At 37.9% G+C, this 27,270-nt stretch overlaps 2 protein-coding genes across 7 annotated transcripts in view; both read right to left on the bottom strand.

Annotated features, from left to right (window-relative positions):
* The window catches only part of GFM1 (G elongation factor mitochondrial 1), a 46,177-nt gene extending 27,161 nt beyond the window's left edge, over nt 1-19,016 (bottom strand). Inside the window, exons 1-9 of the mRNA XM_058730333.1 lie at nt 18,800-19,016; nt 17,408-17,560; nt 15,730-15,862; nt 15,088-15,292; nt 12,567-12,683; nt 9,164-9,314; nt 5,270-5,427; nt 4,608-4,692; nt 1,362-1,499 (exon numbers count right to left, since the gene is read on the bottom strand). Of these exons, the coding sequence (XP_058586316.1) occupies nt 1,362-1,499; nt 4,608-4,692; nt 5,270-5,427; nt 9,164-9,314; nt 12,567-12,683; nt 15,088-15,292; nt 15,730-15,862; nt 17,408-17,560; nt 18,800-18,889 (1,230 nt within the window). The 5' untranslated portion in view covers nt 18,890-19,016. The remainder of the gene's footprint in view (nt 1-1,361; nt 1,500-4,607; nt 4,693-5,269; nt 5,428-9,163; nt 9,315-12,566; nt 12,684-15,087; nt 15,293-15,729; nt 15,863-17,407; nt 17,561-18,799) is intronic.
* Nucleotides 19,017-26,402: 7,386 nt separating this feature from the next.
* MLF1 (myeloid leukemia factor 1) overlaps nt 26,403-27,270 on the bottom strand; it is a 38,658-nt gene continuing 37,790 nt past the window's right edge. For 5 of the 6 annotated variants that reach the window (XR_009261923.1, XM_058730327.1, XM_058730328.1 and 2 more), the window contains one exon: nt 26,403-26,524. Coding sequence is in view for 5 of the 6 variants with exons in the window: in XM_058730327.1 (XP_058586310.1) it covers nt 26,419-26,524 (106 nt within the window). In the remaining variant the exon portion in view is untranslated. The remainder of the gene's footprint in view (nt 26,525-27,270) is intronic. The other variant, XM_058730331.1, reaches the window with a different exon arrangement.

The raw sequence follows: 27,270 nt of genomic DNA, 5'->3' as shown, positions 1-27,270 counted from the left end.
AAACAAAGGCAGGGGAATTCAGCTCATGTACTTAAAATAATTTTAATTTCTCACAGATGCAAGCAGTCAAGTAAACACAGGAAATCAAGAACAAAGCACTGGTGCCTCTTAAGTTTCCTAGTTTTTGTCCACTTATATTGACAGTTCATTCATAACAGCTGTGGCTGTGAATGAACAAGTGTGCCTGAGTCTAACATTTACACAGATAAACACATCTCCTAGCCTCTGGCCAGCCCATAAAAACAAACAGCTGTGACAATCACCAATCCCTCTATAATGCCCCTGCTGCCTATCTCACAAAACAGCAATTGCATCCAATTTTGAAAGACTGCTCACTCACCTTCCAGGAGAGACAAAGTTATGGTTACCACAAATTTCTGAATGTCATAAGCTTTTGCTGACAAATAAACCTCTCTAGGAATAGAAGTGACTTGGGAAAGAGCAGGAGGAGGAGACAACTTCACACACTTAGCATTTCTACCAAGACTTAATCCTAAAAGACCACAGAAGGCATGGATAGACTCAGAACCAATTCAAAAATTCAAGCCATAAACCAAAGTTTATTTCCCAGATAAGATCTTCAGAGGCTCTAAATCTTCAGATGGATTTCAGCACCAATAAGGTCCTTCTGGGGGGCTGGTTCTATAATAGGAATAAAAAGCTCTAGGGTTAAATAGGGCTTTCACACAGGCCATACTTGTGAAAGTTAATTCCCTGAAATGTTGGACACTGTGTATGAACTAATTACTCTCAATTGCCTCTGAAAACCACTTACGTTGTCCTAACACCTATTACACACTCTTTGTGATGGCAGTTCTTGAGAAAGGTGCTGAATCTTGTGTTCTGAGTCTTAGGGAACTAATTGTCCTTTCTCCTTAACCTTAGCCATTGAGGAAATACAGCTAATCACAAACAGTGGCATAAAATGTGTCCTTAACATCTAGTAATTTAGCCCATACCAAAGTGAGACATCAGAATTATAGCAGGGGCACCTGAGTGACTCAGTCAGTTAAGTGTCTGACTTCGGCTCAGGTCATGATCTCACAGTTCATGAGTTCAAGCGCCAGGGTGGACTCTGTGCTGATAGCTCGGAGCCTGGAGCCTGCTTCAGATTCTGTGTCTCCCTCTATCTCTGCCCTTCCCCTGCTCACACTCTCTCTCTCAAAAATAAATAAATGTTAAAAAAAAATAAAAAAAAATAAAAGAATTATAGCATATCTAAGTAAAAAGGAAGAAGTTAGGAAAACACATTCAAGTAGAAGTGATTTTCTTGTGGGGCTCAGCATACCAAGAAGGAAGATCTATTTCACGTGAATTGCATTCGCGATATTTCTGATCTCCCAACAAGGACCTCTACTTGCCTCCATCATGTCGGCATGCATGCGAACCAGCCGTTGCACCCGCACTTTCTTTCCCGTCCGCGTGTTACAGATGGTGTCACCCTTCTTCAGTTCTCCTTGATAATTGCGGACATATGTTAACTGTCCAAATCGCCCAGCCTAGAAGTCAAGATTAGGTAAGGGCAGAAAGAAGAAAAAAGAGATGTAAGAATCAAAATTAGGAGAAAAACTTCACAACAACCTCCAATTATTCCCTATCAATTTTAGTAGTATACTTTATATATGTGTTTTGGTTTATTGCCATAAAATACTTAAAAATATCAGCTTTGAATATACATGAGTTAAATGGTTGTTGCTGGTCTTTTTGGTATCACAATCCAAGATATTACTTCTGATTCTTCTGAAATAAAAATTAGAAAATAATTTTAAATTGTATATGTAATAAGGAAATATCCTTTTGCCTTCTAATATTATTTCATAAGTTCAGTTTAATACAATTAAGATGCAAACACAAATCAGTTATAATTATTGGAAAGACAATATATATTGGAAAGAGCAAAAATATTATCAGAAATGGTAAAGCTGTACTATACACCTAGAAAACCTTTGATAAGCACCTGGAAAGCTATACAAATAAGCATTTTTTTTTTTTTTTTTTTTTTTTGAGAGAGAGAGAGAGGGCACAATTGAGCAAGGGACAGAAAGAGAGGGAGAGAGGGTGAGAGGAAAGGAGAGAGAGAAGTGGGGGTCACCCAAAGCAGGGCTTGAACTCACGAACTGTGAGATTACAACCTGAGCCAAAGTCAGATGCTTAACCAACTGAGCCACCCAGATGCCCACAAAGAAGCATTCTTTAAAATAACTGAATATAAAATAATCAAGGATCAATTCCTCCTCAATCTTAACACTAACCAATTAGATATGCTTTAAAAGTTGCCAATTCTTCCCATGCTAATTTACAGGTTTAACACAATAGCAAAAAAATTCCCAAGAGGAATTTTTAAACATTTGATTAATGATTTTAAAATTCATTTAGAAGAATAAATGGATAAAAATAGAAATTTCTGAAGAATTAAGGCAGTAAGAAGCTAACCCCGACTGATATAAAAATATATTAAATATTCCAAACTTAAAAAGTACAGAAGTACTATTAAAATGTCACTAACATTCTTTGCACAGCTAGAACAAACAATTCTAAAATTTGTATGGAACCACAAAAGACCCTGAATAGCCAAGGCAATTCTGAAATTTTAACAAAAACAAAACAGGAGGCATGATGATTCTGGATTTCAAGCTACATTAAAATGCTATGTCATCAAGATGATATGGTCCTGGCAAAAAAACACACACATAGATCAATGGAACAGAACAGAGAACCCAGAAATGGACCCACAACTATAAGGTCAACTAATCTTTGACAAGGCGAGAAAGGAATAACCACTGGAGAAAAGACAGTCTCTTCAACAGATGGTGTTGGGAAAACCAGACAGCAACATGCAGAAGAATGAAACTGGACCACTTGCTCATACCAGACACAAAAATAAATTCAAAACGGATGAAAGACCTAGATGTGAGACAGGAGGCCATCAAAATCCTAAAGAACACAGGCAGCAACTTTTCAACGTTGGCTATAGCAACTTCTTACTAGACATGTCTCCGGAGACAAGGGAAACAAAAGCAAACATGAATTACTGAGACCTCATCAAAATAAAAAGCTTCTGCAGAGCCAAGGAAACAATCAGCAAAACTAAAAGGCAACCAACAGAATGGGAGAAGATATTTGCAATGACATATCTGATAAAGGCTTAGTATCCAAAATCTATAAGGAACCTATCAAACACAACACCTAAAAACCAAACAACCCAGTTAAGAAATGGGCAAAAGACATGAAAAGACACTTTTCGAAAGAAGACATCCAGATGGCTGACACAAGAAAAGATGCTCAACATCATTCACCATCAGGGAAATACAAATCAAAACCACAGTGAGATATCACCTCATACCAGTCAGAATGGCTGAAATTTATTAATAAGACAAGAAACAACAGGTGGTGGTAAGGATGCAGAGTGGAACCCTTTTGTGCTATTGGTGGGAATGCAAACTGGTGTATCCACTCTGGAGAACAGTATGGAGGTTCCTCAAAAAGTTAAAAATAGAACTACCCTATGATCCAGCAATTGCACTATTTGGTATTTACCCAAAGAATACAAAAGTACAGAGTCAAAGGGGTACATGCACCCCAATGTTTACAGCAGCATTAACTACAATAGCCAAACTCTCTCTCTCTCAAAAATAAACATTTAAAAAAATTCTTAAAATAAATAATACTCAATGCTGATAAAGATGCACTGAAATAATACATTACTCTGAGAGTATGACAGGAATCTGGCAAAAAAGCATTCATTCCTTTAATTCAGTAATCACCATTCTAGGAATCCTAAGAAGACATTCTTACATATATATATTTTTAAAAGCTTTACACATAAAAATTGTCACTGCAATGTTATTTGTGCTTTTTAATTTAAAATTATCTTTTTCTTTTACAAGAAGTGTATTGTAAAAATTTTTTAATGAAAACTAAGAAAACGCCTCCAAAATATAATCCCATTACAGAAATAACCACTCTTAACACTTCGAAATTATCTACCTTTTTTCTCCACTTACAACATATGAATAGAAGCAACGACACCCTAACAAAAAGTACACCCCCGTACTCAAATCTTGGTTTCTAATATCATTCTTGATTAAAAAGAACCAAAGCACCTAGAGAAATGGTTGATTCTAGAGCTGGGACAGGGAGTACACATGATAAGCCTGGAGGATCCTATAGTGCCACAAAGTCAGGAAGTATTCGAAAGAACACAGGAGCAACCGAAAGAGCTCCAATGGCCAAACCTGGGCAACAAAATAAATAACATACTATTCACTGTATCTCACAATAAATATCCATGAGGCCATATTGATACAAAGGAATGACTGAATAAAAATATAAATGGGGGAAAGAAGACAACACCCACATAACTGACAGTGGATACTGTTCCCTCAAGGGGGTAGAGCATAATTCCTCCCCCCTTAAGCATGGGCTGTGTACAGTAACTTCCTTCTAAAGAGGCTGTATGGAAGGCGGGGGGGGGGGGGGGGGAGAGGGGGGAGCCTTTTAGCAGAGCAATCTGTAACCAAATCTTTCATAGTCATTTTGTAATAGGAAGAAAACCTTAAAAGAATATTTCTACATATAGCAATTAAATACATTAGAAAGCCACTTACCTCCAGTTTAAAAGCCAGGCCTACAAATGGGTGGGAACTGTTTCTTTCAGAGTTCATTAAGATTTTGTTTTTCTCTTTTGAGTCACTTAAAAGAAATGTAAATCTGTGAGATGCAGTATTTGATACTTCTTGTATATCAATTTGTTTCATCAGAGTATTACCTGGGCAAAAGCACATGCATGCTAAACATTTATACCTCCCATAACTGAAATTTCACTGAAAGAGATGAGTAAGAATAACTTCTCAGGGCTTAATTACTACATTGTGACAGGACCAGAGTAGACTAAAAACACAGAAGTGCCAGTTTAAGAAAAGAAAAATAATCAATGAGACCTTTAAAAAGTTTGTTTCTCAAAGCTTTTTTGGGGGGGTATGACCAAAACCAGCTGGTCCCAAATGAAAAAATTTACTAATGATGCAAACCTTGGTAGATAATAAACCATACTTCTTTCTAACTCACAAACAGAATATGATATGGAAAGTGGTATAATATTTTTCTAGATGTCAAAAGTGTTATCCAAATAGAAATGGGCGATTGATTTTAGTAAATTACAGGGAAAAAAACACAAACACAACTTAATCAAAAGAACCACTCTTAAATTCTTTCATAGTACGTGTTAAAATATTTGTGTATAAACTAAGATTCAATTTCCAAGACTTACTCGTCCTGATTGAGAATAGCATAATTTTGGACTTCAGATGGATTTGGGAGGTATTCTAAAACAGCATCTAGAAGGGGCTGAACTCCCTTGTTCTTCAAAGCACTTCCCAAAAAGACAGGAGTAAATGACCTATTTAGAGTAGCTCTTCGGATTGCACGCTACAAAAGAAAAAAAATTTAATAATTACTAACTTTAAAAAAAGTTTTGTATTTCAAATCAATTAGAAACCAACAAGTGAATAAAATGAACTGGTACTCGTTGGAGTACAGGCTATTGTGCAGACTAGAATCAGGTCCTCTATAACTTAAGGTCAAAATACAAGAAAAAAAAAATCAGTTCCTTATTCAGGGCTAGGAAGCGATTCACTGTATAACCACTTTTGACACTCTTGCAGTGTCACCAATTTTCAATACGACCAAAAATACATACATACACATAAAAAAAGAGGCACACACACACAGAATTGTATGAACAGTATGCTAACAATTATGTAAAACATAAGGAAAAGTAAAACACACAATCTCTGGAAAGATACACCACAATCTATTAACTGGTAACCTGTTATCAGGAAGAGGCAGAGAACTAGGCAAATGGGAATCACATGAGAGATTTTTTCTTTACTGTATACTTTTGTATGTTTTTAAATGTTTAAAACAATGAAAAATAGCATCTATTAAAAAACGTTTAATTAACAGATTTTTCTTTTTTTAAAAATAACATACATACAGGAAGCCAAGGAGTACAAATCACTCACAAATTGAGGGCCATGATTGTAACAGGCTCTAAAATAACAACCTCCAGGTCATACCCCACTCTATTGCAAGCACTATTAATGTGTCCCAGCTGTATGCCCCAGGTGGCCCTCCCAGCTAAGCAGGCCTCTGAGGAGCTGTAGGTCTTAGCAGCCGGAAGAGGTCAACAGCAGTGCTGTAGCCACAAGCCGCCACAGCAGAAATACAGAGCCAGTGTACAAGTCTTTCTCAGTCCTCATGAAAAAATAGAAAACTAGCTACTCCAAGAAACATGTACAATCACAATTTTCTAAACAGCACCACAGTGAACAGTAGCATAACAGCTGCATACGATAAAGGGAGTATAAAACAGGGGAAAATATGCATAACAAGAAAGAAATTGCTATATGAAATTATCACAAAAGCTTGTTTTTGCTGTTGCTAGGATCCACAAATGGCTACCTTACTAACGGCTTAGATTATCCCTATGCCACATGATCACAACTCAGACTTTCTGCCCCTCTCTCATATGCAAGTAGGGACGTAAAAGAATCTTACCACGTTTAGTTTAGTTGAATAGAGAAAAACTTGAGGGTGGTAGATTTAACAAGAGGTTTATTTTTCCAAAAATTTCCCTTGTTTTCATAAGAATCACTTGCACACTTGAAAGTTATTGCCTTTCCACTGTCCCTAATAATATATCCAATAATACATAAAGTATACCCATGTATCCTATGCAGAAAACAGTAAACAGAGCAGCCCTGAAACGACTAGGCTTAGAAAAGCCTGTTTGCAAGGCTGGCCCCCTGGAAGGTGTCTGGGAACCTGGATTTCAGGAGGGTTCCCAGCATTCCAAGAACCATGAATGGTTTGCTGGGCCTACACTGTTTGCACAGTGTGGTGTAATGCTGAACACCTGCTTTCCTTCTGGGAGTCTGGAATATGGGTACACACTAGGCAGAGGATGTCTGTGACCAGCCCTTCATAACACCCAGGGCACTGAGTTTCCAGTAGCTGGGATTTCACAGGTGAGGTCACCACTCACTGCTGGAGGAATGAGGCCTGCCCCGCCATGACTCCACTGGGAAAGGACTCCTGGAAGCTTACACGTGGTTTCTTCTGGACTTTACCTCATGTGCCTTTACCCTTTGCCGGTTCTGCCTTGTATCCTTTCACTGTATTAAATCATAGTCATGAGTATGATAATGTGTTGAGAACCCTGGGTGATCCTCATGAATCACTGAACCAGGGAATGGTCTTGGGGATCTCTGACACAACCCCAGTAATAGATAAAATCCTAACTCTGCGCTGAGGTTCCCAGGACACAATGCTTGACCTATACCTTCCTACATAGTTTGTGAATGCTAAAGGACTCAAGTTATGAGATATATTAAAGCATCCTCAGCTTCAATAGGGTTCTTCCCTTGTGCATCTGATCTACTATAACCCCCATGAGTACAAGGTCTTACACACAATAATTATTTACCTGATCTCTGCTAAGTGTACCATGTGGTTTGGTAAAATGAATGTTTTTTTAATGGTAAAATAAACATAGAATTTATCATTTTAATCAGTTTTCAGTATACAGCTCAGTGGCATTAAGTACATTTACACTGCTATGCTATGCCACCTCCACCTCTATCCATCTCCAGAACTTTTTCATCATCTCAAATTGAAACTCTGACCCATTAAACTCTCCATTCCGTAACGCACCCCTCTGCCACTGCCCCTGGTAACCACTACTTCTGTCTCTAGGAATTATGACTATTCTGGGTACCTCATGTAAGTGGAATCATACAATATTTGTCTTTTTGTGTCTAGTTTGTATCATTTGTATCATTTGTATCGTCATAGTTCATCCATGCTATAAGGTGTATCAGAATCTCATTCCTTTTTAAGGCTGAATAATATTCCATTGCATGTACATACTCATTGTGTTTATCCATTCATCCACTGCTAAGCATTTGGATTGTTTACTGGTTTTTGCCATTGTGAATAGTGCTGTTATCAACACAGGTGTACAAATACCTGTTTGAGTCCCTGCTTTCAATTATTTTGGATATTACCCAGAAGTGGAATCCCTGGATCATATGGTAGTTCTAGGTTTAATTTTTTTTTAAACAATGGCTATACTTTCTCTACAGTGACTGCATCACCTTACATTCCCACTAGCAATGCACAAGAGTTTCAATTTCTCCACATCCCTGCCAATACTGGCCATTTTACAGAAAATAACTAGGGATGCCTGAAAATATTTTATTTACCAGAAAATAACAGGAATGTCTGGGTGGCTCAGTGGATTAAGTGTCCGACTTTGGCTCAGGTCAAGATCTCGCCGTTTGTAAGTTTGAGCCCCACCTCAGACTCTATGCTGACAGCTCAAAGCCTGGAGCCTGCTTTGGATTCTGTCTCCCTCTCTCTCTGCCCCTCCCCCACTCGCACTCTCTTTCTCTCAAAATTAAAAACATGAAAAAAAAAAAAAAAAGAAAGAAAGAAAAGAACATTAACAGAAAAAAACTGATTCTGGGTTTTTGGTTTTTTTTTTTTTAAATAGCCATCCTCATAGATAAAGTGAAATATCATTATGGTTCTGATTTGCTTTCCCTAATGATTACTGATGCTGAGCATCTTTTTGGTTGCTTATTGACCATGTGTACGTCTCCTGTGGAAAAATTGTCTATTCAAAAAATAAATACCAGTCTCAGACAGATATCTTATTTTTATAGAATTGATCAAGTGAAGAAATCTATACAGCCCTTCTAAATAGTACAATACTACACGTATCAACATTTAGTCTGCAAACATTTAACAGCCTTGTCTCTTAATCTGTCTTTATTGCTATAACGCTTCTATATTTATCTTCCTCTTTCTTAAGGTATACCCAAGAAGTTGGATGTTTAAATATCTTTTTTTTTCCTATAATAAACTGTAACTGCTTTCCCATTTTAAGATGTTACAGAACTCCTTACTTTAAAAAAAAAGAGTTATATGTCACAGCCAAGTATTTTTCAAAAAAAAATCAACAATGTTAAATAAATTTGCTCAGATTTCATTAATAAAAGCCATGCATAAAAGCATCATGTCTTTTTCCCACAAAAAACAAACAACAAAAAACCCCACCGCTTTTTCTGGTTAATTTAAGACTTATTTTGAGAGCACTTGCCTTTAAATCAGAAATTGAGGGGATTTTTTCTTCCAGGAACATCTCACCAAGCTGCTCATCTGAATTGGCAACACATTCAATCAGCTCCTGCCGGTGGTCAGCTGCTGCTGCCCTGAATTCTGCTGGAATTTCCTCATATCGAACAATTTGACTAAGAAAAGAAATGCTTTGTGTTGCTATTTTAAGGATATTCAATTAAAAATAAAAAGCACCAGAAAAATGAAACTAGACCACTTTCTTACACCATTCACAAAAACAAACTCAAAATGGATAAAGGACCTGAATGTGAGACAGGAAACCATCAAAACCCTAGAGGAGAAAGGAGGAAAAGACCTCCTGACCTAAGCCGCAGCAATTTCTTGCTTGACACATCCCCCAGGGCAAGGGAATTAAAAGCAAAAATGAACTATTGGAATCTCATGAAGATAAAAAGCTTCTGCACAGCAAAGGAAACAATCAACAAAACTAAAAGGCAACCAACGGAATGGGAAAAGATATTTGCAAATGACGTATCAGACAAAGGGCTAGTATCCAAAATCTATAAAGAGCTCACCAAACTCCACACCCGAAAAATAATCCAGTGAAGAAATGGGCAGAAAACATGAATAGACACTTTTCTAAAGAAGACATCCAGATGGCCAACAGGCACATCAAAAGATGCTCAACATCGCTCCTCATCAGGGAAATACAAATCAAAACCACACGCAGATATCACCTCACTCCAGTCAGAGTGACTAAAATGAACAAATCAGGAGACTATAGATGCTGGAGAGCATGTGGAGAAATGGGAGCCCTCTTGCACTGTTGGTGGGAATGCAAACTGGTGCAGCCGCTCTGGAAAACAGTGTGGAGGTTCCTCAAAAAATTAAAAATAGATCTACCCTGTGACCCAGCAATAGCACTGCTAGGAATTTACCCAAGAGATACAGGAGTGCTGATGCATAGGGGCACTTGTACCCCAATGTTTATAGCAGCACTCTCAACAATAGCTAAATTATGGAAAGAGCCTAAATGTCCATCAACCGACGAATGGATAAAGAAATTGTGGTTTATATACACAATGGAATACTACGTGGAAATGAGAAAGAATGAAATATGGCCCTTTGTAGCAATGTGGATGGAACTGGAGAGTGTTATGCTAAGTGAAATAAGCCATACAGAGAAAGACAGATACCATATGGTTTCACTCTTATGTGGATCCTGAGAAACTTAACAGAAACCCATGGGGGAGGGGAAGGAAAAAAAAAAAAAAGAGGTCAGAGTGGAAGAGAGCCAAAGCATAAGAGACTCTTTAAAAACTGAGAACAAACTGAGGGTTGATGGGGGGTGGGAGGGAGGGGAGGGTGGGTGATGGGTATTGAGGAGGGCACCTTTTGGGATGAGCACTGGGTGTTGTATGGAAACCAATTTGACAATAAATTTCATATTAAAATAAATAAATAAATTAAATTAAATTAAAAAAATAAAAAGCACCAATGAAAAAGATGAACCCTAATGGCTAAATTTTTTTTAGATGAGAAAGAACTCTGATATATTTGCATTAAAATGAAATGTAAAGACTAACTTTAAAATTTACACAAAGGTTGTACTACTAGTAAATGTAAGAGCCAAGATTCAAAGCCAATCTGACTCCAAAGCTCATATGACTCTTGAAAATTCTATTAACCAAATTAACCAGAACATTGTAGTCACTAACAAGCAGAAATAGAGACCTCTCTTTCTATTATTAACAAACCCAATTACAGAATATTAACACAGAATACATTAATTTGCAGTAAAAAAAAAAAGGTTAGTAAATATGACAAACTCTTCAACCTTTACCCCAAGTTCTCCATTCCTCTAGGGGATGAATAGGTAAGACTCACAAATAAAATATACACAACTGAGAAATGGATATACTTGATGTTTAAAAACGTCAGTCTCAAAGACTTTCAAAGTATTTCTTTAAAAATGGAAACTAATTTCAAAAAAGTAATCTTTTCAGAAAACATGTTCCTAAAAAAAATAAAAGAAGTCAACTGCAAATAGTCAGAATATAATTCTTACTATCCTAAAGAATGGTCTTCACAGCCTTCAGATCGTAATTTCATCCTTCCTGTCAAGCTCCCTGGTTCTTACTCTTTCGGGTCAGAATCATCTGTGGAGGGTTTTCAAAATTTACATACCCAGTGGTCTAGGGCTGGGAGAGGGTTCAGGTATGTTAAGAAATTTCATCTGTGGTGGGAGCATACAACAAAGTTTAAGAGCCTCTACTTTAGAAGACAAATGTGTGCCCTGGTAATTCTGGGAAAGTGGATTTATTCACTCATTTACAAATATTTTTTGAATACTTATGTACTAGGAAGTTCTAGGGCTGGGGACACAGCACTGAATAAACTTTATTAAAACATCTCTGTTCTCTTGACCTCACATCCTAAGAAATAGATGGTCACACAAAAAGTGAGAGAACCGCCTATATTCTTTCTCTGCCTACAAGACAGTTGAGGACAAATGATAGTTAACTGATCACAACACCCTTCACCCACCTGCCAGCCTAGCAATCCCAGTTTTATAGCAGAGAAGGAAAACCTCTCAGGAATTATGTTTGGAGAAACTGCCACGGGGGGCCACTCCTCATAAGGAAGGGTAGTTTATGATTTCCCACATTGTCCAAAACAGTGCCACTCAAAGTGTGGTCTGTGGATCTACAATGGCAGCAGCACCTGGGAGCTTTCTAGAAATGCAAATTCCAGGCTCCACCCTAGATCTACTGAATAAGAATCTTCTGGAGGTAGATCGAGGAATGTGCTTTAACAACTTTCAGGTGATTTTTCTGAATGTCAAAGTTTGAAAACCACTGGGAAATTACAGTGTTTTGTATGCAGAGGCCACTCAAAAGGTGACTGATGGACCAAGTACCAGGTCAAAAAATTACCGATTTGCTTCTTATATTACCCAAACCACATTTGTACTATTTTTAACTGCTATTACATATTATCCTTTTATCTTTATAATCTCATAAAGTAGGTAGAGCACTTATGATCCATGTATTCTTCCCAGATTTTATCACAATACCCAGGACATAGCAGCTGCTCCATAAAACTCTGCAGAATGAATGAACAAAAATGAACAAGTAGAAAAAGAGATCTATTACTAGCTGGAGCTGAACGCCTCCTTTTACCATACCATGCATGTCACAACATGATACAAATTACCCAAAAAGTAACATACTCTCCCTTGGAATAAATACTAAGCAAAATGGGAAGCAACTAGGATTAAAGGCATTAAAACAAAGTCATTTTGAAGTATAGTCCTCCAGCCACATTTTAAAAAGATGTTTTCTCTGTGTTTAAAGAACTCATCCTTTTCCTTTTCTTTGATGCTTTTTAAAATGTAAGATTTTAGTAACATATTTCTAACTTACCCAAAGTCTCCATCGAAGTAAATGGCTCGTTCCTCAATAAGATCTATTACACCTTTAAAATCACCCTCCAAACCAATGGGTATCTGCACAAATGCTGCATTATGACTCAGTTTAGACCTGAAAAATAAAAATACATAGTTTACTTCATTTTTTTCTCCCTAAATCCCTTTGAAACAACAAAAATACATCAATGGCAGATGTTGTGGAACTGGGAGGGAAGATATAAAACAGTTGGGAACAGCCAAACTCATCAAGCTCAGAAAGCCAAAACCCTATTTAGGCAACAAAAGAACTCTAAAATAAGTGTTTTCCCATCAGACCCCCAGAATACTCTGGATTAAAAACAGAAGGGGGAAGAAGAAGTCAATGGTGGTTGGTCAGAAAATTAAAGCACAGTGGGAAGTGGGATCACCTTGCCCAACTCTCATTCTTAGACCAGCTGACTTTAGCAAGCAGACTATAGCTAGCTGAAGAGGAAATTCTTACAGGAGACCTCTGAGCGTGTGTGTTAAAAATCAGACACTCACCGTTAGGTTGTACCCTTTTTTTTTTTTTTTTAATTTTTATTTTTTTTTTAACGTTTATTTTTGAGACAGAGAGAGACACAGCATGAACGGGGGAGGGGCAGAGAGAGAGGGAGACACAGAATCGGAAGCAGGCTCCAGGCTCTGAGCCTTCAGCCCAGAGCCCGACGCGGAGCTCGAACTCGCGGACCACGAGATCGTGACCTGAGCTGAAGTCGGACGCTTAACCAACTGAGCCACCCAGGCGCCCCTAGGTTGTACCCTTTATCAGACACGATCACTGAAGGGATTCAGTAGCAGGAATTCTCACTCAAGAAGAAATATGCTCTAGCTACCATTGTTAAGTCTACACTCTAGGCTCCCATGTATAGCTATGGATAGGTAACTAAGAATCACCAAATATTTGAAGGTTACCAATAACTTAAAAGAGAGGTGTGAGCTCAAAAGCCAGTACTAAATTCCAAGGAGAGAGTTACTAAAAGAAAAGAAAATGTAAAGACCTGAGAAGTAATCACCCCTATTAATAAAGATGTTGCGATAAAAGAGAAGGATTATGGAAATTAATTACACAATTGCAGAAAAAGAAAAACAACAGGCTAAATAAAAGAAGGGACACACATGACTATCAGATTTATGATCTGGAAGACTGACCTCAAGAATTCTCTCATAACCCAATCCAAAATGAGAAGAGAAAAAGATGTAGGAGAATGTACGGTAGAAAAGTTAATACATGGACACCGGAACCAGAAGAACAGATGTTAGAATTTCTAACATCTGTTTAATGAGAGATACAGAATGCAGATAAAAGGGAGTAGAGCAGAAAAAGAACCGCAGTAGTCAAATGCTAAAAGAGAATTTTCCTGGAATTCAGACAAAGACTTGGTGGAAACAGTCCATCTCTTGCCAAGCACAAGTAAAATAGAATAAGGACAAAAACTGAAAACACTTTGTTTTGCCAGGAAAATATTACAAATACCCAATAAAGAAGAATTTCATGTTCATATTCCCAAATACAATCACTTCCATCAGGCACACACAGCAATGCTGTCACTTGGAAGTTCCTCAATACCGATCTTGTCACCAGACACATCACTCTTTGTCTCTCTACTACTCAAACTTGACTGTCTATTTTCATCAGCTCTGCCATGTGAATTGTAGCTAGGAACTTGGCAGCTACATTTACACGTCTACAAAAAGTGCAAAGTGAAACTTCAACTCTTTTCAAAGGCTATGTGAAATATACAGTATTGGGCAAAAGGTACAATGCTACAACTACTACTAAGTTACATCTGCTACAGAAAGGAAGTGTTACTCTTAGCAAATATGTTACCATATGAACCCAAGGGACTATATACCATACTATTTATGGATGTTAATTAAAATTCCTCATGTAAAGGTTAAAATAGGTGATGATTCTCTAGGTTTGTCTAAATAAACTACTTTCAAAATCTACTCTAGATTTCTCTAATCACAGCAAAACAGTGAATTGCCAGATTGTTTTCTGAACTCACCTTAAACCTCCCTACAGTTTAAGTCATATTTTCCCCGTTTTACAGAGAAGGCAGTTGATGAGATTACAACCACAAAACAAACTATTGACATCAATCTTTCTTTCTTTAAGTTTTTAAAAAATGTTTTATTTATTTTTGAGAGAGACAGAGACAGAGTATAAGTGGGGAGGGTCAGAGAGGAAGACACAGAATCTGAAGCAGGCTCCAGGCTTTGAGCCAGCACAGAGCCCAACACAGGGCTTGAAGTCCTGAACCATGACCTGAGCTGAAGATCATGACTTGAGCTGAAGTCAGATGCTTAACTGACTGAGCCACCCAGGCACCCCTGACTTCAGTGTTTCTTTTACTAAGTGACTCACATAAATATATTTTTTAGAGAAAAAAAAAATTAGGAATAAAGCTTAATGACACTGAATTAATTGTCCTTCTGGACATAAACTTTCTTATCCAGATCATCCCAGCCCCTCCTGTTCTAAGGCTCAGTACCTCATTTGCTGCAGGGCCCTGGCTGGGTTGGAGCCCGTTCGGTCCAATTTGTTAATGAAAGTTAGAAATGGAACATTATAGCGCTTCATCTGACGATTAACAGTCATGGTCTGGCACTGCACCCCTCCAACAGCACAGAGAACAAGGACTGCACCATCCAACACTCTCAGGGCCCTTTCAACTTCTATTGTGAAGTCCACGTGTCCTAAATGAGACAAAGTGTGTGAGGTCTTAAAGAGCAGTATGAATTTTTATAACATGCACAATTATACGTTTTTATATCTCTGCTCAGGACATAAGCCTTCTAATTAAAATGTGGATTTTTTCAACCACCATACCATTTACTAACCATGAGGTCCAGGGACCCAACTCTTCAAAAAACTACTAGGGCACGGGGCACCTTTAAATCAGCTACAGCTTGTAACAAGCAAGAACCTTCCTGCTCACCATTTATTTGTACTATTTTTCAAGGGAACCACATAAGGATGAAGTGCTCTAGGTCCCAAGTCAGATTTCTCTAACAGGAATTCACAGTCACACTTTTGAGTATTATTTGACACTCAAAAATGAGCTGGGTCATAATAAAGAACTAAATGTGCTTTTGTCAAAACAAGCTGCAATAAAACCAAGAATTCAACTCACCAGGAGTATCTATAATGTTGATATTGACATCTTTCCACATGGTATAGGTGGCTGCTGACTGAATAGTGATTCCTCTTTGTCTCTCTAGTTCCATGGAATCCATGACAGCACCAACTCCATCTTTACCTTTCACCTAAACACAAACACAGCAATTCAGATTTCCCTGTCCCTGCATCCCAAGGAGAGAAATCTTTACTGAGAAGGAACTAGAACACACACAGTTAACTGATGCAATTTTTCGAGAAGGCTATTACCAAACCATGTCTTGTGAAATAGAAGAGTGATTCCAGGTTTTGCCCTCTATTTACTGCCTCTCTTTTCATTGTTATTCTCAGCACTACTAACATAGAGCTATCACCTCAGTCGTAGAGCCAACCTTGTTTCCTTCACACTGTTCCTGCCCACCAGGCTTGTGGCAGTCCATGAGCAGAAGTTCAGAGAACAGATTTTTTCCCTGCTCTACTACATGTGGATTTTGAGTCCTAGGTGGGAAGGATTCAGCTTTCCACGTACTTGTGATTTAACAAGATGAGATTCCTCTGAAGAAATGGAAAGTTATTCAATGTTACGGTAATTTCTTCAGGAGACTTTAAAGTTACAAAAAATCGTTTTCTTTTCTTTTCTTTTCCTCTCTCTCAGTAATGTATCTGTCTGCCCACCATCAGGTCACAGCTGAGGTGGGGCCTGACCACGCCTCCAGATCCAAATGTGGATTCTATGCCCAAGGCAGCAGGTGAGCCTGGGCACACCAGGAGAAGTGCTGTTGGGCTGCCAGCACTTTGAGAAGTCCCAAGGGCCACCCCCCAAGCCCCAAGCCACACTCGTTGGCAGGTGGGAGGGGAGCTGCATCCCAAGTGTGGGGGCACAGGCCTCATCCTCACAGCAGGCAGGCAGAAAGCACGAGGGGGCCCCTGCCTCACAAAGGGCATTTATGGAAACGAGGGGGGTGGGGGCAGGTGCAGAGTCTTCCCGCTGCAGCTGTGAGTTGCACGGCTCGGACACAGTGTTCCAGGAGTCCATGTGGTGGCAAGGCACTTCTGCTCCCAACTGTCCAGGGAGCCCCTGGCTTCCAGATGCACTTCCGGAAACACTTGTCCTGCATCCTCCACAGCAGCTCCTGCGCCACAGCCACAGCAACCTGCACCTTCACCTGCTCCATGCTGAGCCCCGGGTCCAGTTTGCCACCGCTGGACTCCCTAAATCTGAGCCCAAACCACTCACCACTGCTCCACAAAATCCAAAAAAAAAATTTTTTGACACGTATATTTTGTAACTATAAACATCATACTACATACAGTTTTAAAGTGTTTTTCCACTTTATAAACATCTCTCCATAACATTAAAAATTATGTAAATACTACTTTAACAGCTGCTTATTAATACATCACATGACTTTTTAACTGAAGTATAATTAACGATGTTACATTAGTTGCAGGGGGACTTAACATTCCTAAAAGACAATTTACTGAGAATCTACACAGTGATGGTCTCTAGGAGGATTCCTCACAACCACACTGCAAGCCAGTATGAACTATCCCGTTTGTGGCAGGTCTCTGAGTAAAGGTCCACTGTTACCATTCATTTAATCTTTCAGGTTTTGTAATGTTTATTAAATCGTAATGACCAAACAATTAAAACTAAGCTCTCGCTAACCTGGAATCAACCATGAACCACATACCTCATGCATCTTTGCAATTCTGCCAGTGTAGTAAAGCACTCGTTCTGTTAATGTAGTTTTCCCTGAATCAATGTGAGCTGAGATTCCAATATTTCGTATCTTTTCATTAGGAATCACCCCTGATGAACACCATCGGCAGACTTTCCAATTAACCTGAAAAAATAGGAGAGCTTGTATCAACGCACTTTCTGTAAGAGATAACAATGGGCAATTAGAATTTGGTTGGTTGGTATCTTTCTACCAATGTATCTCAATGGACACCAAACATCATTTGAGATAGCTTGGAAAAGCAAAAGAAGGAATGAATGCCTCAACCTATGACTCTTGTAACCAAAGGAGAAACTACAAGAGAAGACAGAAGGGATACACACATTCTTAACAATAAATAAATCTGAGAAGATATACAGGTATCAAAGAAGCTAATTAATTAAATAAAAGGGGACAGATACTTTTCCAAATGTTACAGGTTTGAAATTATACGCTGGGGCTGATAAAACCAGAAAGACAATTTCCAACAAGTACTTTAATAAGAAATAGTTTTTAGTTTAAATTTTACTTTGATTTTTTTCTCCCTTCTCCCTTACTGTAGTGTAGTCCACAGCTAGCAAGGATGTTTGCAGTCTCCAAGGTAGCCTACGAAAAAATTTCCAATTCCTTCTGTACAAAAACAATCACTCTTTAAAAACTTTATTTTATTCTGGCGGGGGTGAGGGTAAGGAAGAATCCTGCATTTTATGGAATCAGGACACAATATAAGCCTCTATCTATAGGACTGCATATCCAAAATGTACTGCAGCACTTCTGAGGAAAGGAAAACAGGAGACCTTAGAAAAGGTGGGCAAATACTAAATGGTTTCTGGTGGACACTTAGACAAAATTCCATTAATATCAGCAAGGAAAGCAAACGATGTTTGCATAGTAGTAAAGGCTCAGGTCCTACTTAATCCTACTCCATTCTGCAACTTCCGCAAAAGACAGAAATGCAAAGAAAAGTACCGGGAGGTTTGAACGCCAAATCAAATAACCCAGCCCAAGGACACTGTGCAGTGAAAAGAGCACTAGATGATCAGCCAGAAGCCCGGAGTTCGAACCCTGAGCACACTAATTTTTCACCTGGTCTGACCTTCACTCCAGTCACTTCTCTTTAAGGTATACCAAAAAGAGGCTTAACCATAATCGGTGGCCTTGTCCACTCTCCCAAGGTACTGAGACGCAGCTCACGAACGAGAACATGTGCAGGTACCGAAAGGCTTTTCAGCACTGAGGCACGACAGCTCCTTTCCGGAGCTGTCAGGAGGTCCCAGGGAAGAAATCACTGTTCCCTAGCCCTGGAGAACAGCAAAGTCCCGTCCACAGTCCCTGGTTCGGTCTCGCCTCGCCGGGCTCTAGTACCTGCTTCCCCTGCCATCCCAGGCTGGGGGGGACCCGCGGGAGCGGCCCACGCCCCAGAGCCGCGGCGACGGCTGCTCCCAGCAACCTCATTGAGGCGAGCGCAGAACTGGTGTAAAGGTCCGGTGGCTCTGGGTCTGCTCAGCAACCAGCTCCACAACTGGAAGCGTTCAAAGTCACGCCGGCAATCAGCGCCGGCAGAGCGCATCCGGGGCGAAGGACGCTAGGGAGGCGAGAGGAAGGGAAAGAGAGGCTTCCGGACCTCAGAGCCGAACAGCGCCTTCCGACACCTGGGCGCCCTCTGTAGACTTGGAAGAGAAAGTGTCGTCGCTTTGACCAGCTAACCAAACATTTGCATGCTCCCGGAAGGACGAAACCTTTTAAACATGGTTGTTTTGCGTATTCATTGTTGCTGTCATGTCTCTTGTGTAGGTTTGAAATTTTTCATAACTTCAAAAAAATCTGAAATAGATTCCCCTCCATCAAAGTGCCTAGAAGGTCCTGCTTGAACAGCCCCACCAAGATAGCAATGTGGAGAAATGTTTGCAACAGAATTTTAAGTGGAAAAAAATGCATTATTATCTATGTCATTACAAATACGAAAAAAAAAAAAAAAATGACCTGTAAGACATGACCTGAAAAGAACGTGGAAAAATTAACTATCAATTACAGGTGTTTTTTTTGTTTTTTTTTTTTCTCATTTCAAGAAGTTCATTGTTTGATGTTAAATGTTACACATTCAGTACTTATGGAAGACCGCATCTTTGTCGATTCCACTTGGATGTCTTAGGAGTATCTCGCACTCTGTATGTCTAAAGCAGAGCTTCTGCTCTTCCTCCCAAAATCTTCTGCAGTCTTTATCTCGTGAATGGAAACTCCATTCGAGTTGCCTTGACAAAAAATGTTAGTCACTTCGACACCACTCTCTGACAGCTCTGGTGTAATCTGTCAGTTTATTCTATAGGCACCACCTTCAAAACTAGGTCTAGAACCTGACCTTGTCTCCCCACCTCTCAACACTGCCATCTCTCAACCTAATTGCTGTATAACAGATTTCCTAAAGGATCTCACTGCTTCTGCCCCAAGGCAGTTCAGTCTATTCTCAACACTGTGACTAGAGGGCTCCTTTTAAGCCAGCCCATGTCATTTCTCTGATGAAAATACTCCAGTGAGTTCATTGTTCCTGTTATCTCTACTTGTAGGTTCAAAATTTTTCATAATTAAAAACAAAAAACTGCAATGGTTTCCCCTTCCCCTCAGAGAAAGTGCTGCCAAGGGCCCTGCTTGAGCAGCCAGGCTAACATGGCCGTATTTCCCTTGCTGGTTTTGCTCCAGCCACATTGGCCTCCTTGCTGGTCCTCATATGACCAGACTTTGCTCTTCCCTAAATAGTGTAGTAGCTTTTTCCTTTATTTTCTTTCTCTGTTCAAATAGCCTTATCAATGAGGTGTTCCATAAGGAACTCTTCTAAAACAGAGGGCTCCTCCCTTACTATCTTCTGATGCTGTTTCATTTTCCTTCCTTCCTATACCTGTTTATTGTCTGACTCTCCCAATGGGAATAAGTTCCATAAGCAGAGTGATTTGGTTTTGTTAATTGCTGTATCCCTTAGCATGTGTTAGGTGCTCCACAAGTATTTGTTAAATGAATGTGTGAATGAGAACAAATAAACAGAAATCAAATTACAAGAGCCAAGAAAAGAAAAACCAAAATCTCAATGATGAATTTCAAATTTACTTTTTGTAAATCATCCATGTATTAATTTGCAATAAAGGATTTGTAAGCTGATTTGAGGAATAAATCCATTAACGTTGAACATAACTTTAAAACATTTTTTATGGACTTTCAAAAATTTACTCTTTATAAACCTTTATATGTATTTGTTTAAAATATATAAATTAAATACATAATTATGAAAATTATAATAAAATTAAACTTTAATAGTTTCTTTAAGTAAAAATTCATACTCATTATCTTGTGTGTATACATATGTATTCATTTTTCTGTAATTATTATACCAAATATACTTAATTAAGCATTTTTAACCAAAGTAATCAACTTTTCTCTACTCCAAAGAGAAAACTGAAAGGCAGAACACCAAGAGCTGTCTAGCTAAATTTTTATGAGTACATATTATAGATTAAGTTTTAAAGTGACAAAATACACATATATAATATCATCCAAAGCATTTCCACACTGTTAATTCATAGTCATTTTATAATGTATAATAAAATTGAAACTATCTCTAGTGACCAAAACCTTGTATCCATTTTTACTTAGAAGTTGTCCAAGTTTCATCCAAGAATTAATTTAATTTTTTCTTAAGTCTGGAAAAGTTAACTGGGGATCTGAAAAATTACATTTTTAACTATCACATTCAGTCCTTATAATTGATAGTATTATCATAATCTTATAAGATTAACCCCCCCCTTAGAAGACATCTGTGTTACAATTTTATTTAAACATCATTTTATATTTTGTAATCTTAATGGAGTCAATGATAACTTATACTTGACCCATAAGACCAATACAGGAAATTTGTAAAGTTGTTTTGGTTTTTTTTTTTGAGAGACACACACAGAGTGTGAGTGGGGGGGCGGGGGGGGTGGGAAATGAAAGAGGGAGACACAGAATCTGGAACAGGCTCTAGGCTCTGAGCTGTCAGCAAAGAACCTGACCTGCGGCTTGAACTCAGGAACCATGAGATCACGACCTGAGCTGAAGTTGGAAGCTTAACCAACTGAGCCACCCAGGTGCCCCAGAAATTTGTAAACTTTAAATGAGAAGTTCAACCTTAGTTTTATATAAACTAGTAGATTTTATTAGCATTAATTTTATATAATAAAAACTGGAAGAAGACATATAGTTTATTTTAAATAGCCATTCATTTACCCAGATCCATCCACTTATCAGAAATATTTCATAAAGCTTTTTAAAAAAACATTTTATAAACCTTATATTCATAATCATTAAATCATATTTAAATCTTTTTTAATGTTTATTTAGTTTTGAGACAGATATAGAACATGAATGGGGGAGGGTCAGAGAGAGGGAGACAGAGAATCTGAAGCAGGCTCCAGGCTCCAAGCTGTCAGCACAGAGCCCAACGTGGGGATCAAACTCACAGACCGTGAGATCATGACATGAGCTGACGTCAGATGCTTAACCAACTGAGCTACCCAGGCACCCCTCATTAAATCATATTTAAAAGCTCCTCTTTTATCTTTAATCATACTAACAAAATCTATTTAACAAAAGCTATTACTTAAACTGTCCATATTTTTATGCAAAAGCAGCACAAATAGTTTATTAGCTTTTTTTCTCTTAGACATTTTAGATTATTTGGTGTAGATATTCCTAGATTGCACATATGACAGAATGACTTTTTTTTTTTAATTCATCTTTAAAAATTTTCAAATGGGAGGAAAAAATAGGGAGAGAAGTAGAAAAAATGGTGAGCCAGATGGCATATTAAAAAATTTGAGTTTGAGGGGCACCTGGCTGACTCAGCAGTAGAGCAAGCAACTCTTGAGCTCGGCGTTGTAGGTTTGAGCCCTACATTGGGTGTAGAGATTACTTTAAAAAATTAAAAATCTTAAAAAAAATGTGAGGTTTGATGAGGTTTTTTGGGGGTGACAGTCGGATTCGTGGGGTCCAGAGCTGACAACCAAGAAAGAATTCTTGAAGACGTCTTTGGTGCAAAAAGGTGATTTTATTTAAAGCATGGGGACAGGTCCCTTGGGCAGAAAGAGCTGCCCTGGGACCATGAAGAGAGACTGGTTTTATACTATGGAGTTGGGGGGAGGTAAAGTCTAGGGGAAGTTTCCAGTGAGATTTTCATCTGCTAAAGAAAACTCACAGGATACTGGAGACCTAGCTATTGTCAAGCTAAGGTTGTTTTCCCTCTAGCAAAGCAATATCACACATATCCCACCTGGGGATGGGGGTGGGGTGTTTGCGGACTGTCAGCTTGTCTTATGCTCCCTCATCAAGGTTGAGCAATAATCTATTGGTATTAGGCAGTGGCCAAACAGGAAGTGGTTAGAAGGTCTCCACTAATTAGAGCTAAGGGAGACTTATAGAGAAGAGGCAAATTATTTATATTATTTATATATTATTTACTTATATTTATATTATTTATTATTTATATTTATTATTTATAAAGCAATTATTTGTTTGGCTGTAGTTTAACTGGTTGCCTTATATGGGAAAGCCTAGTTGGCTATGATTAGATGTCTTTAGGTTTCAATTTCTTAACTTTGAGGCATTATAGGTTTGTTTTGGTTTGCTTACATGTACTACTAAAGCATTAAAGCCTCAGTCTAATAGTTTCCTTGTTTAATTAATAATATACATATGAAAGTATTCCTGTAAAAGCTAATTACTTTCCCTCTTCAATACAGGATAAAGTTTAAATATAAGCCATACAAAGCTCTGAAGTATGAAATAAAAGATGGCCAGTCTTCTACATTAACAAAGTGGTCTCCTTTAGACAAATAACACAAAGGCTCTCCTGAGGTTTTGTTTCTTTGTTGTTTCTTTGATATTGTTCTTCAAGGTGCCTCTCAAGTGCAAGTCTTGTTTATATCCAAGTCCCCCAGAATGGACATTACAATTCTCTCCTAAATTATGCCAGGAGGTAGTACAAGTCTATTAGGTGACAAACCCATGAAAAACTGCCTGGTGTTCTATCAAATGTAAAACACTGCTATGTTTGTCTCAGGCTTTAACCCTAATGTTAAACCACATGACTACTGACCTGAGAAACATGGTTAGAAGGCAACATGGGTGGATAGAAGGTCTCTCCCAAAGCAAACTTCTCATGCAACTGACAAGACTGAGGAAAGTTTTCACAGACAAATAATATAAGATGGTGGGCAAGTAGAAGATAGGAGATGGTGTTTAAAGTCAAATTCACGAGAGGACACCAAAGTCTGATCAGAATCCCCAAACCCCAAGAGACAATAAACATAACACTGGAGACTAAGAGATCATCAGAACGCGAATTTACTGCAAGATCCACGTAATCAGGGACAGAGGGTTCTCAAGAGGTCTCAGATATGAACATTATTACCAAATTGAAAGTCCTAATACACTGCAGTCAGGGTCTTGGTCACACTTCAGTAGAATTTCCAATTTGCCCTAGCCCAATCAGCCTAAGACCACTGTCTTGGTCCATTCAGGCTGCTACTATAAAAATATCATAAACAGTCGGGGTGCCCAGGTGGCTCGGTTCGTTGAGTGCCTGACTTCAGCTCAGGTCATGATCTCGCAGTTCACAAGTTTGAGCCCCATGTCAGGATCTGTGCTGACAGCACAGACAGAGCCCGGAGCCTGCTTCCAATTCTGTGTCTCCCTCTCTCTGCCCCTTCCCTGATGGCACTCGGTCTCTCTCTCTCAAAAACAAATAAACATTAAAAGAATACCATAAACAATATATTGGCTTATAGAAACAGAAATTAATAGAAAGGGAAAGGGAGCTCTCTGTAGTCTCTGTTATAAAAGCACTAATCTTATTCATGAGTCTGTACCCTCATGACTTAGTCACCTCCCCAAAGCAAGATCTCCAAATACCATCATATTGCCACATTTAGGGCACCATCTGATTCCAGTGTGCTCCTGCCCTGCCCTGTAATAAAGGATAATGGAGTCATGAAGGCAGAGTAATGAAAACCTACTACTGAGACTGCCAGGTACCAGGAAAAACTCTAATGTGGCAAGGAGCCTAAGTAAGCAACTTGGCCTTATTGTCAAGGCCACATTCACCGAATAGTTACTATCTTTCCATTCCCAAAAGATCCAGGGTTCCAGAAAGATCAATTGTCATCCACAAAGAAAAAATAATATGAACTACAAGCTACAGAGAACCTTCCTTCCTATACTGGTTGGCCTCAGCAGTATATGGTAAAAATAATTCTGAAAAAAAGCGATTTCAGCATCATGTGAACATAAAGAATTGACATTTAATCTCCATATGTCACATATTTTTACAAGTGGCCCCTTATGAAGCACTGTGGCATAAGAAGAAATATATAATTTAATTTTTATTTACTTTCTATGGTAAACAAATTGGGAGGAAAAAAATAGGTATGGATGCTCTAATTGCTATATGATGAATAAAAGTTATACTGTTTTAATGTATTTATTAAAATGTGTTTTCATACTTGAATATAATGATTAAAGTTATCACCAATGTAAGATTTAAGCAGAAGGAGAATAATTACAGTGTCGATTCTATTGGGATTTTGCTCTATCAACTGAATTTATGCAAAAGTGTTATTTCGAATTTATGCCTTATGACAACTTCCCAATATGTTATATTATTAGTACACTAAATTACGCATACCAGGAGAATGTTAACAAATTTAATACACACTCACTTTTTGTTATAAAAATGAATTGACATGTATGCATCTTATTTTGGTAACTAATTAAAAGTATGAAACACCCTGACTGATATAATACAATCAGGAGAGCATAAGAACAATCACATAGGTCTACTTCCAAAGTTAAAAAAAACAAGATGTTAAGATTATGAAGTGATAGTGGATTTTCTGTTCTTTTTTTCCCCCTTGAAACAGAACTTAAGAGTTAAGATTTTATATTCTCATAAACTTCAAATCTAACTTCTATAAAAACAGATTAATGTTTGAATTCTAGAATAAAAGAGCTAAAGCTGAATTTTTAAATGGTATAAAAGGGAACAACTGATTTACTAAGTACCTTGCTCAAACACACAATCTCCTGTCTAAGAAATTTTGAGACAATCAATCATTCAAGTTTACAGAATACCAAATGCATTTTTCTAAATGTCACAAAAGGCTGAATAGAGTTTCTCCAAGGACACTCCAACTTCAGAATGTTAACTGTGGAGACAGATTAAGCTGTTTGTAGGAAAGAAGAGCAGAAATATGCTACCTTAATAAGTTAAAGACAAAGGTCAATATAAAGTCTGATGAATGTTAAAAATGTAATCTAGAACAAAAAAGAATATACTATAAAAGAAATTATAAGCCTAAAACTCATATATATTAGCAATTTTAAATCTCTTGAAATTCAGAATTGATTATTTTTCATGTAATTTATGAAAATAATAACTAATTTCTCATAAAACAGTACTAGGGTGCTTTGCTTTATTTTTTTTTTAAATCTTTAAGCTAGCTGGCTACATAACACATAAAATTTGATTTAAATAATTTTATCTTTATTAACATCACTGTAGTATTGTTAGTGAAAACCAAGACTATTTTTTTTACCATTTTACTTTCTTATAATTAATACATATGACAAAACTAGTTCTAAATTCAATCTGGAACATATAAGAGAACACATAGCCAATAGGAAGATAACTGAGAAAGCAAAATCAGCTTTAAAAATCAGTATGTTTTAAAATAAAGAGTTTTATAAAAGTTTAGCAACTTACTTAAATTGTTGAAAATCAAAGTTTTATTCCTAAAGTAGGGACAATATAAAGCTAGCACTTCCAAGATCATTCAGATATCAGAAGAAAGTTGTTAAGTACAGTACTGATTTAACAAGGGATTGGTCTTATGTGTATTACCCAGCACCATTACTTTCTCTGTTAAAACAATCAAAACTAAACAAATCAACTGCAAGCCTATTTATTTTTTGTTGATTTTCACAGGTGATCCTTTGATGTTGAGTTTGTCCACAAAAACATTTGATCTTCTTCCATGTTCAATGGCTGGACTTTGATGAGGTTTCTCCCTGAGAAATATAAGATGAACATTAATGCCATTTTTTAAATGGCCAATGGTTTACAATTCAATACAAACATGATCAAACCACTGTAATTTATAGAGAGTTTTATCTAAAAATTCAATAATAGCTTTCAAAAACACATGGGAGGGGTGCCTGGGTGGCTCAGTTGGTTGAGCGTCCGACTTCAGCTCAGGTAATGATCTCACAGTCTGTGAGTTCAAGCCCTGCATCAGGCTCTGTGCTGACAGCTCAGACCCTGGAGCCTGCTTCGAATTCTGGGTCTCCCTCTCTCTCTGCCCCTCCCCCACCCATGCTCGGTCTCTCACTCTCTCTGTCAAAAATAAATAAACATTAAAAAAATTTTTTTTAAAAAGCAAAACACATGGGAGACTATTTCATTAACATTTAAGAAAGCAACAGCTACTTTCCTGAGATGTTATCCGACATGCTAGCCACTAGCCACATTATTTAAATTTAAATTAATTAAAATAAAATAAAGTTTAAAATTCAGTTCCTCAGCTGTCTCAGCCATATTTCAAGTGTGGTTTAATAGCCACATGTGGCTAGAGGCTACCATATTGTATAATATAGATACATAACATTTTTGTCATCACAGGAAATCATTTCAGAAAGTTCTATTAGACAATACTAGTTTACAAAAAATGCCACTGATGGGGCCACAGATGTAAGATCATCTATAAAGAACATGTTTTCGGGGTGCCTGGGTGGCTCAGTCGGTTAAGCATCCGACT

The sequence above is a fragment of the Neofelis nebulosa genome, chromosome 5 (genome assembly GCF_028018385.1).
Source record: "Neofelis nebulosa isolate mNeoNeb1 chromosome 5, mNeoNeb1.pri, whole genome shotgun sequence".
NCBI lineage: Eukaryota > Metazoa > Chordata > Mammalia > Carnivora > Felidae > Neofelis > Neofelis nebulosa.
Note: the sequence above shows the minus strand (reverse complement) of the source record. Positions and strands in the feature narration are given on the sequence as shown.